This window comes from Sceloporus occidentalis, unplaced genomic scaffold (assembly GCF_023333645.1).
Source record: "Sceloporus occidentalis isolate IW3139 unplaced genomic scaffold, rSceOcc1.0.p SCAF_1, whole genome shotgun sequence".
NCBI lineage: Eukaryota > Metazoa > Chordata > Lepidosauria > Squamata > Phrynosomatidae > Sceloporus > Sceloporus occidentalis.
The window spans coordinates 54,817,223-54,834,107 of NW_028316981.1; the positions used below are offsets into that span (position 1 = coordinate 54,817,223).

At 46.5% G+C, this 16,885-nt stretch overlaps 1 protein-coding gene across 2 annotated transcripts in view; it reads left to right on the forward strand.

The window, feature by feature from the left end:
- ABTB1 (ankyrin repeat and BTB domain containing 1) overlaps positions 1–16,194 on the forward strand; it is a 54,159-nt gene extending 37,965 nt beyond the window's left edge. For both annotated transcript variants that reach the window (XM_089521388.1, XM_089521397.1), the window contains one exon: positions 12,185–16,194. In XM_089521388.1, coding sequence (XP_089377514.1) covers positions 12,185–12,391 — 207 coding nt within the window. In that variant the 3' untranslated portion in view covers positions 12,392–16,194. The remainder of the gene's footprint in view (positions 1–12,184) is intronic.
- The last annotated feature ends 691 nt before the right edge of the window (positions 16,195–16,885 follow it).

Consider the following 16,885-nt stretch of genomic DNA (forward strand, 5'->3'; position numbering starts at 1 on the left):
GCATTTTCTAGTTCCTCCAGCATGAGTCTATGGTATGCTTCCACTGGAAGTTGACCATAGAGTCACACTGGAGGACATAGAAATGCCTAGAGAAGTGTTGTCTCCAGGAATTTCTAGGTCTGTGTGCAAGTCTCTGGTCAACTTCCTATGGAAGCATACCGTAGAATCAAGCTGGTGGACCTAGAAAATGCCTAGAGAGAACATATTTTTTGATTGTGTATAACTGAAACCGTGTACTCTATGCTTGTACAGGATCTGCACTTGTATTTGTTTTATTAATGACATGGTGGGCTTAGCTCTGGCAAGTCTGTGACCTGCAGCATTTGTGAACAATCTGTGACTATTCTAGTTACTTTTATTTATTAGCTTTTTCCCCGGAACAGGGACTTAGCATGCTTTACTTAACAAGATGCAGATATTCTTCTTCATGATAGTGTCATGCCCAGCCTGGAAGATGGCTTGGAGGACTCAGAGGATGAGCTAGAGCCTCTGGGATCTGAACCTATAACGGAGGAGCCAGAGCCCCAGGGGCTTGAACCTGTAATGGAGGAGCCAGAGGCTGGCCCTAGTTCTGCTGGAGCAGAGTCTGTGGCCCCTCCAGAGGTTCAGCAGTCAAGTTTGCCTGGTGCCGAGGCTGTGGACATGGAGGAGGATCTGGGCAGTGTGCCTACCTTCAATGAGCGTCGAGCAGAAAGAGAGGGCCTTCGAAGATCTCGGAGGCTTTATCAGAAGCATCTTCGCAATCAGGCACAGCTGAAGGCCAGCTCCTTGCCTTTATAAACACCTGGAGCATGTGTGGTTCTTTGCCAGTGGATATCTGACTCTTTTAGAGGAAAGACTCTGTCTCTGGCTCCTTGGCTTCTTGTCTTGAATACCCGGAAACCTTGACCTTGGACTGCTTCATCGACCTGCCTATCTGTTGCCCTGAACCTCGGACTGTCTGACAATTCTCTTGGTAATCCCTTTTGGTAAAGCTACTGCATCTCTCTAGGACTGACTTTGCTGTGCTGGGAGAGGGTTGTTTGTTTGGGAACTAGCTGCCTTATCAGCCTTTGGCTGCTTTCCCGGACAGAATATCCACTGGCCTTGTAATTAGGCTGATAGCAGCATCATGGCAAGCGAACAAGCTCTGGCCGAGATGATGCAGATGAATTTGCAGCTTTCTGCTCAGGTGCAGCAATTGACTGAGACTGTAGCTGCTATGCAGAATCAAGGGAACCCTTCTGCTCCTGAACGCCGACGGAAATGTTTTGCTTCCCTTCCTGATAAATTCCAGGGAGACGCTACGATGCTGGACAGTTTTCTTGCTAATTGCAAGTTACATTTTAAGCTCCGGAGGGAAGATTTTCCTGATGATTCCCATAAGGTGGCTTTTATAATTAGTTTGCTTTCTGGGCCTGCCAGCAAATGGGCTACCCCTTACCTGAACCAGGACAGCCCCCTCCTCAATAGTCTGCAAGACTTTATTGCAGAAATGCAAGCCACCTGGGGGAATCCTGTAAAGGCTGAGTCTGCAGAACGTCAGATCCAGGCTCTTCGCCAAGGGACAGGAACTGTAGCTGAGTACTCCACCAACTTCCGCTTGCTTGCTCAGGACTTGACATGGAATGATAGTGCTTTGCAGGCTCAGTTTCGGGCAGGGCTCTCTGAAGCTGTGCTGGATGAATTGGCATGCTCTGAGCCTCCTGATTCTCTGAGCTTGTTGATTGCACAAGCTACCCGATTGGACTGCCGCCTCTCTGCTCGTAGACAAGCTCGTCAGAATGCCCTTCCACCTCTGCCGCGTCCTGCTCGACCCGCTCCTGCAGCATTACCTGTGGCTGTTCCCTCTCAGCCAGCTGAGGAACCTATGCAGCTGGGAGGAGCACGACCACGGCTCACCGCTACAGAGAAGGAGCGCAGGAGGAGGGAGGGTCTTTGCCTATACTGCGGCCTCCATGGACATTTTGCTCGGGAATGCCCTGCTAAGGGACGCCGACCCACCCCACAGGGAAACGGATCCTCCCAGGTGTAGAGAGGGTTCACCACCTGGGATTGTCCCTCGAACCCACTTCATCCACATCAGCTTCCAGGAAGGACCCTTTGCTAGTGGCCGCCAACCTGAGGCTCCCCTCCATGGAGCTCCTTCCTGTGGGAGCCATGATCGACTCCGGAGCTTCCAGCTGTTTTATGGATCTGAGCTTTGCTCAACGTCATCACATCCCACTGGAGGCTCTGGCTGAGCCCAGGCCGGTGGAGACTATTGATGGACGGCTCCTCCGGTCTGGTCCTGTGACGCACCAGACCCCCGTGCTCCACCTCGAGATCCAGGGCCATGTGGAGCAGATCCGGTTCTTGCTGGCCGCAGTCCCGCACTTCCCTTTGGTTTTGGGCATGTCGTGGCTCTCGCAGCACGACCCACACATATCCTGGTCTCGGAGGGAACTTCTTTTTGGCTCGGAATATTGTCAGGAGCACTGCTGGCCAGACCGGATCCCGGCTGCAGTGGCTGCGGAGGCTCAGGAGTGTTCGGTGGTGTTGCCAGAGAAATACCGGGACTTTGCCGATGTTTTTGATAAGAAGGAGGCAGACCGGCTCCCTCCACACCGCCCTTATGACTGTGCCATCGACCTGGTGCCGGGGGCCCCTATTCCAGCGGGGCGACTCTACTCCCTCTCGGAGCCTGAGCTGGCAGCTCTGAGGGACTTTCTGGAGAAGAATCTGCAGAGAGGGTTCATCCGCCCCTCCAAGTCCCCTGCTGGGGCCCCTGTACTGTTCGTGCGCAAGAAGTGTGGGGAGTTGCGCCTCTGCAACGATTACCGGGCCCTCAACAAGATCACCATCCGGAACCGGTACCCCCTGCCTTTGATCCCAGAGCTGCTAGAGCGGTTGCGCCACGCCAAGGTGTTTACCAAGCTGGACCTCCGTGGGGCGTACAATTTGGTGCGGATCCGGGCGGGGGACGAGTGGAAGACAGCCTTTCAGACCCGGTATGGGCATTACGAGTACACCGTGATGCCCTTTGGACTATGTAATGCTCCGGCTGTTTTTCAACATTTTGTGAACGATGTCTTCCGGGACTATTTGGAGCATTTTGTTATAATTTACTTGGATGACTTTTTGATTTACTCTCCAAGCCAGACCGCCCATGATGCCCACGTCCGTGCTGTTCTCCAGAGGCTCCGGGAGCACAGGCTTTACGCAAAGTTGGAGAAGTGTGCCTTCGACCTCCACGAGGTGGACTTCCTGGGTTACCGTGTCTCTGCTCAAGGTGTGGCCATGGACACATCCAAGGTGGAGTCGGTGCTATCTTGGCAACTTCCTCGCAACAGGAAGGATGTTCAGAGGTTCCTAGGGTTTGCAAACTTCTATCGGAAGTTCATCAAGGACTACGCCACCCTAGTGAGCCCTATCTCTCGACTGTTGCGAGGGAAGACCCGGTTCGAGTGGACAGCTGCTGCACAGAAGTCCTTCGAGGTCCTGAAGGTGAAGTTTACGTCAGCCCCGATCCTGCAACACCCTGACCCGCGCACACCCTTTGTCCTGGAAGCAGATGCCTCTGATGTTGCCATAGGGGCTGTATTGCTTCAGCCAACGGGGCCCAAGGCGCACCTGTTGCCCTGCGCCTTTTACTCCCGACAGCTCACCACCCCAGAGCTTAATTACACCATCTGGGAGAAGGAGCTGTTGGCAATCAAGGCGGCCTTTGAGACCTGGCGGCATTTGCTGGAGGGAGCGGCTCACCCAGTCCGGGTGCACACGGATCACCGGAACTTGGAGCACCTACAGACAGTGAGGAAGCTCTCCGAGAGGCAGCAGCGATGGTCATCGTTCTTTGCCCGCTTCAACTTCCAGCTTCAATATGTGCCTCGAGCCCAGAACCGACAGGCCGACGCTCTCTCCCGGAAGCCAGAGTATGATACAGACCCAGAGGGGGAGATTCTGTCCACGATTCTGCGTCCAGAGAACTTCGCCGCTGCTCTGAGGGAGGCTACACTGCTGGACCAGATCCGGAAACTCCAGGGCCAGGACCCATTTGTGGCACAGCATTCGGCGGAGGGGGACACCTCTCCCTTCGTGATGCGGGATGGCTTGCTTTACCACCGGGATCGACTTTATGTGCCAGCAGGTCCTTGTAGAGAGACGGTCTTGCAGCTTTGTCATGACTCGAAATCGGCTGGGCATTTTGGCTTTTGTAAAACCCTGCACCTCCTCACCCGGGAGTTTTGGTGGCCTCGAGTCCGGGCAGAGGTGGCTCAGTACGTGGCCACTTGCCCAGTGTGTCACCGGGCTAAAGACCATAGGGGACGACCTGCAGGTTTGTTGCTGCCTTTGCCAACACCAGCAGGGCCTTGGAAGTTAGTATCTATGGACTTTATCACGGACCTGCCCCCCTCTGCTGGTTGCACTACCATTTGGGTGGTGGTGGACCTTTTTTCCAAGATGGCCCACTTCGTACCCTGCATTGGCCTCCCCACGGCGAAAGAGACGGCCCGGATGTTCATCCAGCATGTCTTCCGGCTTCATGGCCTTCCCGAGGGTGTGATTTCAGACCGCGGTACCCAGTTCACCGCCCGCTTCTGGACCAGCTTGCTCCGCCTCCTGGACATCGCGCCTCACCTGTCCTCGGCACATCACCCTGAGTCAGATGGTCAGACGGAGAGGACCAACGGGACCCTGGAGCAGTATCTCCGCTGCTATGCCAGCTACCGGCAGGGCAACTGGGTCGACTTGCTCCCGCTGGCCGAGTTCGCCTACAACAACTCGGTCCATGCCTCGACCCAGCAGACCCCCTTCTTTGCCACTGGGGGCTTCCATCCTCGAGGATTCCCTGCTGTGGCTCCTGTCTCAACGGTCCCAGCGGCAGATCAGTGGCTCCAGGAACTCCGAGCGGCACAGTCCCTGTTGAAAGAACAGCTTGATGTAGCCAAGGAGGCGTATAAACGGGGAGCGGATCGGCGACGTCAAGAAGGTCCACCGTTGCAGGTGGGGGATTCAGTCTGGCTGTCCACAAGACACCTTCCTCTGCAGCGGTCGTGTCGCAAGTTGGATGCCCGGTTCATGGGGCCATATAAAATTGTGGCCCAGATTAATCCCGTGGCTTTTCAGCTCCAGCTTCCCCGGACATGGCGGATCCACCCAGTCTTCCACCGCTCCTTGCTGCTCCCTGCCTCAGGGGTTCGGCCGGATGCGGGTTCAACTCCTCCGCCTGATCCAGTCCTGGTGAATGGGGAAGAGGAATTTGAGGTGGCTGAGATTTTGGACTCCCGTCGACATCGGGGTCGCCTCCAGTATCTAATTGACTGGGTTGGCTATGGGCCAGAGGAGCGCTCCTGGGAGGATGCCTCAGATGTTCATGCCCCTCGTCTGGTTCAGGCCTTCCATCGTCGCTTCCCTGACCGGCCTCGTCCTCCTCAGGGTGAGAGGGAGATTGATGAGAGGGGGAGTAATGTCATGCCCAGCCTGGAAGATGGCTTGGAGGACTCAGAGGATGAGCTAGAGCCTCTGGGATCTGAACCTATAACGGAGGAGCCAGAGCCCCAGGGGCTTGAACCTGTAATGGAGGAGCCAGAGGCTGGCCCTAGTTCTGCTGGAGCAGAGTCTGTGGCCCCTCCAGAGGTTCAGCAGTCAAGTTTGCCTGGTGCCGAGGCTGTGGACATGGAGGAGGATCTGGGCAGTGTGCCTACCTTCAATGAGCGTCGAGCAGAAAGAGAGGGCCTTCGAAGATCTCGGAGGCTTTATCAGAAGCATCTTCGCAATCAGGCACAGCTGAAGGCCAGCTCCTTGCCTTTATAAACACCTGGAGCATGTGTGGTTCTTTGCCAGTGGATATCTGACTCTTTTAGAGGAAAGACTCTGTCTCTGGCTCCTTGGCTTCTTGTCTTGAATACCCGGAAACCTTGACCTTGGACTGCTTCATCGACCTGCCTATCTGTTGCCCTGAACCTCGGACTGTCTGACAATTCTCTTGGTAATCCCTTTTGGTAAAGCTACTGCATCTCTCTAGGACTGACTTTGCTGTGCTGGGAGAGGGTTGTTTGTTTGGGAACTAGCTGCCTTATCAGTCTTTGGCTGCTTTCCCGGACAGATAGTTTCTGTGACCCACATAAGTGGGATATTCTGCACATGTGCAGCAGACATCAGAAGCTAGCATAGCTCTCTGCTGTGTTTGCAGACACACCCTCATTCCCCAGTGCACATGTTTGGTGTTGGTGGCACCCGCATATCAGTTTGGTTTTTTTACTACCACAGTATTACCAGCCTGTTTTGGAACTTTTGTCCTCACAGCTTCTTACTCACTTCCCTCTTTTGTCCCAAAAATTGTAGTACTGTATATACTCAAGTATAATTTGACCTCATGTATAAGTTGAAGTCACGTTTTGAGGCCAAAATTATGGATTTTGCCATGATCCGTGGATAGGTGGAGGGCAAAACTTTAAAGCCCCTTCAGTGTGTGTATGTGTGCATATCGCAGTAGAGGCTCTCATTGAGGCTTTTCTTCATTGTTTCAGCTTTTGCTTCAGTCAGACATCCAGGGAGGAGTGGGACTCTTAAACAAACAGCAATATCAATCAATCACCCAGGACTCTTTCTGCTTGGCTCTTTCTTGCTAAACTTCTCTCCACATCGCATGGGGAAATTTGAAAGAGCTGCAATCACGTTTCCATAGTAACCCATAAATAAGTAGACCTGGGATTTTTGGGTCAATTTTTGAGCATACATTTTTAGAATTATAGATGAGTATATACGGTATGGCCTCTGGGCTCCCCTTTAAAAATGTGAATGTTGTGTGTCGGTCTAAAATCCTGGTTACTGATGATCACGCCCACTGCCTGTTTTGTGTGGGTGAGGGACATACAGTAGGAAATTGACAACGGTGCAAAGTCTTTACAAAGCAGGCTCTACACAACTGAACAGCCATCTCAAAGCCGATGTCTTAGAGCAGACCATCCAATTGCTGGGTCTGAGGTCAGTGACCCCCCCCCCCCCCTTTACAGTGGCTGCAGCACAAATGACAGATAAGCCCTCAGAATTGGTTCTATATATTTCAGGACTGATCCCAACATGAAAGCTGGTCTGTCACCTCTCCTTCAATATTGAGGCCACCTCTAATTCAAGGCCCTCGACATGCCAGTATAGGTCCAAATGCTGGCACCTGAGCTCCAGCACAGAATTCTCGAGAAGAAAAGGAAGGACAAACACTTGAAAGATCTCTCCTGCGAGAGAGATAGCCAATCTCTCTCAGATATCTTCCCCACAAAAAAGGAATACTATGCTAACCGCAATCCTCTCAGATTTATGGTTTTTTTTCCAGCAGCCCGAAATCCCTCCAGATCAAGAAGATGTTTTTGACACCGACTTGAACATCCAAGAACTCTGTACAGCCATCCAGATAAGCCATTTTCTGGATGAGGAAACAGTGCCACACTTAGCTATTGGTCAGCCTCACCAACTCCCCACCCACCCTTCACTGGAGCACATGATATTTCCAGCAAAACCTTCCATTCATTGATCACACTACCCAGGAAACAACACATGTCCAATCTGTGGGCTACTTTTTATGGTTGTCCTGCTCAACCACCTCTCCTATCAGCTTGGAACCTGTTCCCATTTCAAGGAACTTAGATTCTGCCTCTTCTCTGACCATGCAGACATTGTTCACTCAATGGTCGTGGTTGCTTCGCTCAGTCGTGCTATTGTGTCTGTGCAACTCTAGTATTGGTCTAGCCCCCCAGGAACCTCCATCTCTGTGCCCTCAATTCAATCAACAGCCATAATCTTCCCATACATGCAGCATGTCACCAAAGATCCACCTAGTCCTGTTCTCTTGCCTACTCCACTTGGGCGTCTACCTTGGAGAGCACATACGACTCATTGTCTTCAGGTCAAACCACCATTGCGAAAACCTCCCATGACTCAAACCACCTCAGTCCAGGCCGAAGAGGTTAATTCCTTCACAGACCCAACTCCTTCAAATGGCAAAACATTTAGACCTTCAAATTATGCCAGCAGCTCCCATCTGTTTCAGAGCCTGTTTTCAAGCGGGTTTGAAAACAACTGATAAATCCATAGTGCTCCCCATGTTACCATCTCTGCTCCATATTGCAAAGCAATCTTGAAAGAATCCATCATCGATTGCCCCTACCTCTCAGTGTCTTGATGACTTCTATAAGGTCTAAGATGAAAGCTGCAATTTCTTAACTGAACATCCATGTCCCAACTCATTCCTTGTCAAGACAAACACAAGGAGTAGCTATAGGCAGAGGACAAGGAGGGCCATAGACTTGATGCCCTACACTTCAAGGCCTATTCGACAGTCATCCTTTCTCTTAGCATGGCAAATTGTAATGCATGCCTATTGGCATATTAGCAGAAATTCTGGTGAAAAGTGATCCCATGTTTTGCCATGGGGCTTGATTATAGGTGAAATTTGCCTTACGCAGGGGTGTGTGTGTGTGTGTCCCCGTAATGGATCCCCCGCATAAGATGAGGGTGCACTGTATATACTACCCTCACAAATCTGGGCTTCACTGTAAACCTCAGCAAATCACTAATGGAACCAACTTACATGCTAACAGAACATAGGAGCCCCACTTGACTCCTCTATGGGCTCCAAAACAACAGGGCACATAGATTTGTCTCTTTCTCCTGAACCATTGCTCGGAAGCCTCTCTCTATACAGCAGTGGTTCTCAACCTTCGTAATACCACAACCCTTTAATACAGTTCCTCATGTTGTGGTGACCCCCAACCATAAAATTATTATGGGTCTCAGTTCCTAAGACCATTGGAAATACGTGTTTTCCGGTGGTCTTATGCGACCCCGGTGAATAGGTTGTCCGACCCCCAAAGGGGTCATGACCCACAGGTTGAGAACCACTGCTATACAGGAAGTGACATCTAGGTGCCCCTTGGGCTGATGGTGTCAACTACGCCCATCACCCAAGCATGATTTGTGATGAGACCCCCCCAGTGGTAGTTCCTGGGAGCATTTGACCCCAAAATGTACCACTGTCATGTGTAGCTGCACCCACCACAACATGTCAGGCATTCACCACTCTGCACAAACTCCAAAGAAGCAGGTCCTTCAGCATCCATCAGTTAACCCTCACCTCAACAACAGATATCTCCATTTCTGACAGGGGGCACACATCAGTTCGCTTACTGTCAAGGGCTACTGGTCTAAGAAGGAAACACAGCCCCACATAAGCCTGCTGGAAATGACAGTAAAATGCAAGGCACTGTGAGCCTTCAAACCACTGGACCTCAGCAAACCAATAGTGATTGTTTCAGACAACTGAACTATGGTATCAACAAATAAGGAGGCACCAGGTCATTTCACTTCCTACACCTATGTACCCAACTTTGGGACTGGCATATTCCTCGAAGGATGTGACCAATGGCCATTCACCTTCTGGGAATCTCCAACATACTCATGGGCTCATTCAGCCCATCAACCTCCATGTTCCTCAAGAATTCCATGGCTCACATGCGCTTCCATAAATGGGGCAGACCATCACTAGATCTCTTTGTTTCACCAATGAATGTACAGGGCCCCTACTCTTGCTCCAGGGACAGAGCGACACCCCACACCCTAGGAGATGTGTTCCTGTACCATTGGAACAGTTCGCTGGCATGCACTTTTCAACCCTGTCCACTGATATCTCAGATGGTAGTCAAACTCTGTTGCAATGTAACAGACACCATTCTTCTCATGCCCTAATGGCCACAGCAGGCTTGGTTCACTGACCTGCTTCGGTTGTCACAAAGGACATTTATTTGTCTTCCTCAAGGCCATGATCTCCTCTCTCAGACTGAGGGCTAAATTCTCCATTCAGATGTCAAAAACCTCCATCTCACAACTTGGAAGATTCGACTGAAATACCCCTCCCACTAAATACCCACTGTGTAAAACGCCCACTGTGCAAACCACCCACCCACTATTCTTACTATAAAAAATAGCAGCGATTCCAGAGCCTTCTGTGCCTCACAAATTGGCTTGGATCCACATTTTCTGTCTCACAAATACTCTTCTGCTTGACTGCCTTGGAAGAGGAGGGTCTTTCCCTCCCCTCACTCCAAGTCTGTCTAGACAGATATCATAGCTCACTTTCTACCCCTCACAGACACCTCCTGGTTTGTCATTCCTCAGGTCAGGGCCTTCTTCAAGAGGTTCAAGAACCTGCAGACACTAATCCTCTTTTGCATTAGCCTCCCAGCCTGAGGCCTGCCATCAGCACAGAACAATACACAGGCAAATCACTCCTTCATTCCCAGGCTCACACAGTATATATACACCCACTTTTTCCAAGCAAGCATTCACTGAAGATGCCAGCCACAGATGCTAGCGAAACGTCAGGAAGAAATTCTTCTAGAACATGGCCACATAGCCGAAAAACCCACAAAAAACTAGGAGACTGAGGTTTGAGCACCAACAACACTGAACATGTGCACTGGGGAAGGGGTCTGCAAGCATATCATGCGGAGGGCTATGTTTAGGTTCTGATCATAGTGCTGCACATGCACAGAATATCCTACTAGTATGAGTTCATAGATGACCCCTTAAAAAACACTACAGATAAGCAATATGTTTTTTTCAGATGCCAAAGTAAAATGTGAAGGAAGTAGTCCTGAGGTGTGTTTACACTATTTGAGAAGCGCTTTTCATCTACCTACATTCTATTTTTTTATATAGACAGTACCAAATTCAGTATACCAACCACTGCTTTACAAATGACTGCAAAGCAAGCTTCAATGAAGAAATATTGACCAAATTATCATTGCAAGGCATATCTAGCTATATTGACTCTGTTGTATGGACCATTTTAAGCCACAGTTGCATTCTGCTTTCTTCCAAATGGTTCCTTACGCAAGGAGCAATATAAATCACTCTAACTAAATTGGAGCAGAAGTTAATTCTCAATTATGCTTTAAATGGCCAGTAGTTGCCCAGAGCAGAATGGACTCCCGCTTTCTGTTTCATTTCACACTTTACGAGCTGTAGTATGGACAGATCCATGAGGCAGTCACAACATTGCTTCTACTAAGTATTTTGGAGCCTAGTCAATTCGCTGATTTTTATAAATGGATCTAATTAGCACTCCCACATGAGCTGCAAGATTTTTTACTTAACAGACTTTTGAAGAAGTGTGAAAATCTTTCCTGCTTGAGAAAACACACTGAAGAAAATTTTCTAACAGTTTCTCTTACACAAAAGTTATTTTCCTTCCCACCCCATCCAAAAGGCGCAAGCAGTTTTCATTGGCTTGTCATGGGCCCTGAACTGGCTCTCAGTTTTGTTCCTCTACTCTCTAAATAAAAATGAGGGCTTGCCTCTGAACCTCACCACTGTTAAGAATTCTGGGAGGTTCTCCTTTTGTTATATCCTAGTTGTCCTGATTATAAGCGGTAATTTTATTGTTGTGTGCTTACAGCAACCCTAAGGTGAGCCTGTTGTGGAGTTTTCTTGGCAAGATTTGTTCAGAGAGGGCTTGCCTTTGCCTTCCTCTGAGGCTGAGAAAGTGTCACTTGCCCAAGATCACCCAGTGGGTTTCCATGGTTGAGTAAGGATTTGAACCCTGACCTTCAGAGTTGTAACCCAGTGCTGAAATCACGCTGGCTCTCAAGAGGTAACCAGCAGTAGCTTTTACTTTAATTGCTTTACTTTAATTGATACTGGACTTTAGAAGCATGAGAGAGAGAGAAATTTGTTATGGTCTTGTGGGTTACCTAAAATATCAAACCAAAAGGTGTTAAAAATCTGTTTCTTTGTTTCAGGGAAATGATGTAAGTGTACTGTTGTCTTTTCTAAGTGAGTTGGAGGACATGATGGAGAGCTTTGGAAAAAAATGTTTTTAGTTGGACTGTTATTCACAAGGAAGAGAGAATGGTGAAGAAGCAGATGCCTTCTTCCTTATCTGTTCTGATCATTGTCAATGGCCAAAACATTACTTCTTGTGGAAGAAGGACCCTTTAGAGAGTATGACACTTGTCTTACTCTTCCTTCTGAAATTTTAATATAATAGTTTGATTGTGCACATCTTTGCAGGGAGGGAGAGTTTTTATATGTATGGTGCAGAGTGTGCATTGAATCAGAATTCTTCCTTTACAGGTGCTGCTGCTTGAAAATACAAATAAAAACACTGTGCAAGGTGCTGTGCCATATTTTTCTGGTTTCTTTATGCCCATCTCTCTTGCCTTTCCAGCTTGTGGAGCTTGATGAGTTTGCAGTGGCAGTGAAAGAGAATGCTGAGGCAGTGGAAGAACGGCAGGAGACAGACTCCATCCCTCTTGTGGATGACATCCGTTTCCACATAACCAGCAATGTACAAACGTACAGTGCCATTGAAGAGGCTAACCAAAAACTGGAGGCTCTGGATAATCTTCTGGCCAGCATCGGCCTTGAATGCTAATCTGGGACAATCTCTTCTGTGACTTAATAGAAAATCAACTCAGAGTTCAGTTATCGGTGCTCCCGTCATTTTTTCTCCCTCTCTTTGCCCTTTTTCAATATCTGTGATATCTTTTATTCTCCCAAGAATCATCTCCTCAAACACAGCTCAGGTTTAACATCTTTGCTGTTTATACACAATATTGTTAATGATACCTTGAAAGCCTGATTTAATTAATTTATTATTTAATACATGCAATATTATAGACTGGTGATGTTAATTGAAAATTGGTGCAATATGCGGAGTATTGGCACAAGAGCTTCCAGCAAGGAGACTAAAGCAATGTAAATTCAAGGCAATGTCTGGTTAGAACGAAATCAGATTGTTCTTCGTGGTCCATATTATGAAGGGTAAGCAAGGTAATAGATAGACACTTTTACAGAGCTACAAGGATGTGGTGTTTGTGCAGTGGTAACTAGATTTTCCTGCTACTTACCTTGCAGAAATAAATGGCTGTGTTTAATCATCCTGCAGCCTTATCTTCCAGACTTTCACAACAGGGGCAGAGCAAAAACCCAGCAATTCAGACCCCTTATTCTTCAGAAGCTCACGTTCACTCACATTTTTGCTTTTCATTTCACATTTTCTGCTGTACTTATTAAAGTACAGTGCTGTACCAGGATGCATGGCTCAAAATGTGTCGAGTGTAAAATGCTTGGCCACTTCCTCCTTTATTGTTGCTTTATTTAAACATGGAGATTTAGCAAGAACTTTAGATACATTTTTCTATCCCATTCCAGGTACAGTAGTGGCATTTCTATGGTTTCCCTGAATCTGAAGGTTTAATTGAAATTGGCATTGAGTATGTGTGTATGGGACATGGATCTTTTCTCCTGAAGCAGAAACTAGTCTTTTGCAGATATTAATATCCATTGGAGTTTGGAGGAACTGTCATGCTGCTTAATTCTAGTTTTTCACTACCCACTGCCAAAACATTTTATATCATTTTTAAATATATACATATATTTAACATGGCATGATCTGTATGTTGCACAATTTATTAACCAGACAATTCTGGCTTCTATCCATTGGGGTATAGACACTTTAGTCCCCATGCAACTATGCTAATCACAGCATTAGCTGTTTGTTGTACTGACTGCATGGAGCTAATACACAAGTGTAAACATATAATGATAATCAGTTGTTGACAGCAGAAGTTGTAACTGGCAATGTCAAGCTAATTTTTATGGTTGCCAAGAGTGGTAAGATAACTATAGTGGGAGGTGCACTATCAATCCTTTTTCTCTGTGAATAACACCTAAGGAGTAATTAATACTTTCATACAGAGCAGCAGGGGAAGTACATAGAAGTATCCTCAACCAAACCAGCATTAGTTATGAGCTCTTCAGATTGGCCTTCGGTAACTTGCATTACCATGATGGACAGATGTGCTACATACTGGTTGAGGGTTTGGGGGATGTTAGCTGTGGGAACTAAGTGGACAGAGCTAAAATATACTCCCCCTACCCCCCAAAGCTCACACTCAGAGTGTGATGTGTCCTTTCTCTCCAGTGCTCACATAAAAATTAAATGAAGGGCTGAATGGAGAAGCAGTTTGGGCTGCATAATGTCCATTCCAGTTTGACTAGTATTTCTCCTTTGAATTTAGTAAAATACCAGATTTGCTAAGGGATGTCCCTTAAGGCTGCCATGGGTTGGTGGACTTTTAATACAAGAATGTCATGTTAGAAAGTATTTTGGCATCTTCTACCTGGGTGAGGTAAGAATGTGAGAGAGATGGGGTGTGGTATAGCATGGAAACATTTAACACTAGCCAAGATCATGCAGGAAGTCTGTACTGTATTGCCGTTCTAAAATTATGTACTTAAATATACAAATTTTAAAGGGAAATAAATGAGATTCATTTTGGAATAAAATTGTCCCTCTGGTAATACTACTATTAGTTGTTAAATCAATTGCTTTAGTAGATTAACTTTAGTGAACACATTAACCTGGCAGATGTGGTTAACTCATTAACATCAACTTTCCATGTGCTAATAAGTATTCACAAGTGAAGCTAAGGATTTGTTTCTTCCTTTTCATGGCTGTGACAAGAACCCTTTTCATTATAACTAGAATCTAGGTAGCATTATGCAATCACAAAAGTGGAGTTAGTGCTCATCAGAAGGTACTGTCTGCCAAGCTAGACATACATCTTTGTTAAATGCTTTGTGGAAAAGCTAAAATTAAATGGAAGGAGGGAGGTATGTGTATGTTTCAGATTTTACAGGTCAACAGTTCATAATACCAGAGAGATATAGTGACAGAACTTGAGTAATTTGGTCTGGATATCTCCAGAAGATCAAATATCATCTGTATGTAAGTACGTATGACATTGTTTCCATTTGGGGTCTCCCAGAGGTGCTGAGGCATTTTGTCATGTTTCACCTCTGCTCTGAAATACACCAGAGCATTCCTTAGCAATGTTGATTTTCTAAATGAGTCTCCCTCAGGCCCAAGCACATACAAATCTATGCAGCATGTAACAGTTTGGAGCTACAAAATTAAATGCCTTACCTTGATAAACGATGGAGAATTTGGAGGCTGATTTTGTGCTAAGGAAGACAAACCTCTTAAAGGAACATGCAACTTCAGAATCATTTGACTAGGTCTATTATGCAGGAACTGTAAACGAATGACCCAGCCAATGTGTTAGCTTCTTAGGCGTTTCACCAAAGACATATTTCAAAGCAAAGTTTGATGTTGCAGTGAGGAGAGCCTAGGTTGGGCAGCCTAGAAGTGGGCAGCATGGCCCTCCAGATGATGCTGGACTACAGTTTGCATAGTTTTCAGCAGTGGCTACATTGTCTAGAGTTAATTGGATTTACAGTCCAACAGCATCTGGATGGTACAGGTTGCTCACCCCTGGTCAGAATATAAATAATCTCTATTAGAAGTGGAAGTTCCATGAATAAAAGGGGAAGAGTTGAGCTGGAGATTTGATTCTGTTCCTCAGTCTTCCTCTTAGCGATCTGAAATATTTTTTCATGATATCTGTTAAATTCAGCAAGCCAATGGTTATAAATCTTTATTGTTTATATGAATTACTCTGCCACTGAATTACTGGAATAAAAATAAACACAAAGATGAAAAGAGTCCAGCAAAGTCAAAGTGAAATAAATACAGGAAATTAATGAAATGTTGATAAAATACAATATTGGGTTACATCCAGTGAAAGGACTTTCTTTCTTTCTTTGATTTTTTAAACAATTTTATTGCCAGTGGAAAGGTCACTAACTTCTGGAATAAAAAGTCAGGTTGGCCTTTCCCAGTAACAGCTTTGCTCAAATTGTTCAGTGTGCTGGATAAAATCAGAATGGATGACTAGCATGATTACATTTAGTAGTTACGCCTCTTGAGTTCAAGATCCTCAGTGAATTGTCCCAGCATTCCAACTGTCTGATAGCATTTAATTTATTTCCCTTTGCAAAATGGGGGAGATGAGGTGGGCAAATACTGCTCAGCCTTTCATCAAAAATCACATTCTTTAAATGCAGGGAGGGGACCCCGGGGGGGGGGGGGAGGGCGATTATGGGATTCTATATTTATTGAACATATTTTTCTTGCCTTTTGGTGTAACCGTATTGCAAAGCAATTTTAAGATCTTTCTTCTGATTATTTATGTCCCATTTTGTTTACATTGGCACCACCCTTTGATATTTGTTAAAGAGAATGTAAAGCTTTCCAGAATGGCAGTATAATAATATATTTAATAGCTTAATATATAAGCATGTGTGAGACAATAAAGAGTCTATTTCATTAGATCTGCCTTTGCCATGCCTCATTTATTCTTTCTATTAACGAATGCTATAAGGCTGGTTTGTCTTGCTCTTGTCTGTGTATGTTTCTTTAGCTCTAAGTGTGACTTACCACACATTAATGAACACAAACCTGAAGAGAACCTCCTATGCATGCAGAAGTTCTCCATGTGACAAAGAAACCTGTAAAATTCAGGGATTTTGCTTGCATGGAAACACCACCATGTGAACAATGACTTCTCTTCTTCAGATAGTCACTTTCCATGTAGGGGAATCAGTGATTGAGGAGGGCAAAGCTAAGAACCCCCATGAAAAGCCCTCCAGAGATAATGGTAATTCTCTCTCGCTTGCTTATTGTTGTTTGTCTGTCTGTCTATTTACCGTTCCCATGCATACAAATAAGCATATTCACATACTGTATATCAGGTATTCATAATGCTTTATCACAAAGAAAACATGGGCCTAAAATCGTCAAGTGTTAATAATGGAAAGTGAGTATAGCATTAGATGTTATTTTTTCTTTAGCAGTTGTATATTTTGATACCTATCTCATTTGCTTGGGCTCTTTCCTAATGCACAGAGGTTTCATCAAATGTTATCTTTACCCCAGCATTATGAGTTTGGCTGGAGTGTGAGCTTATCTACATGGGTGACTTACCCTAAGTTCCCCTCAGGCTCACTGTGTCCTGTTTGCATG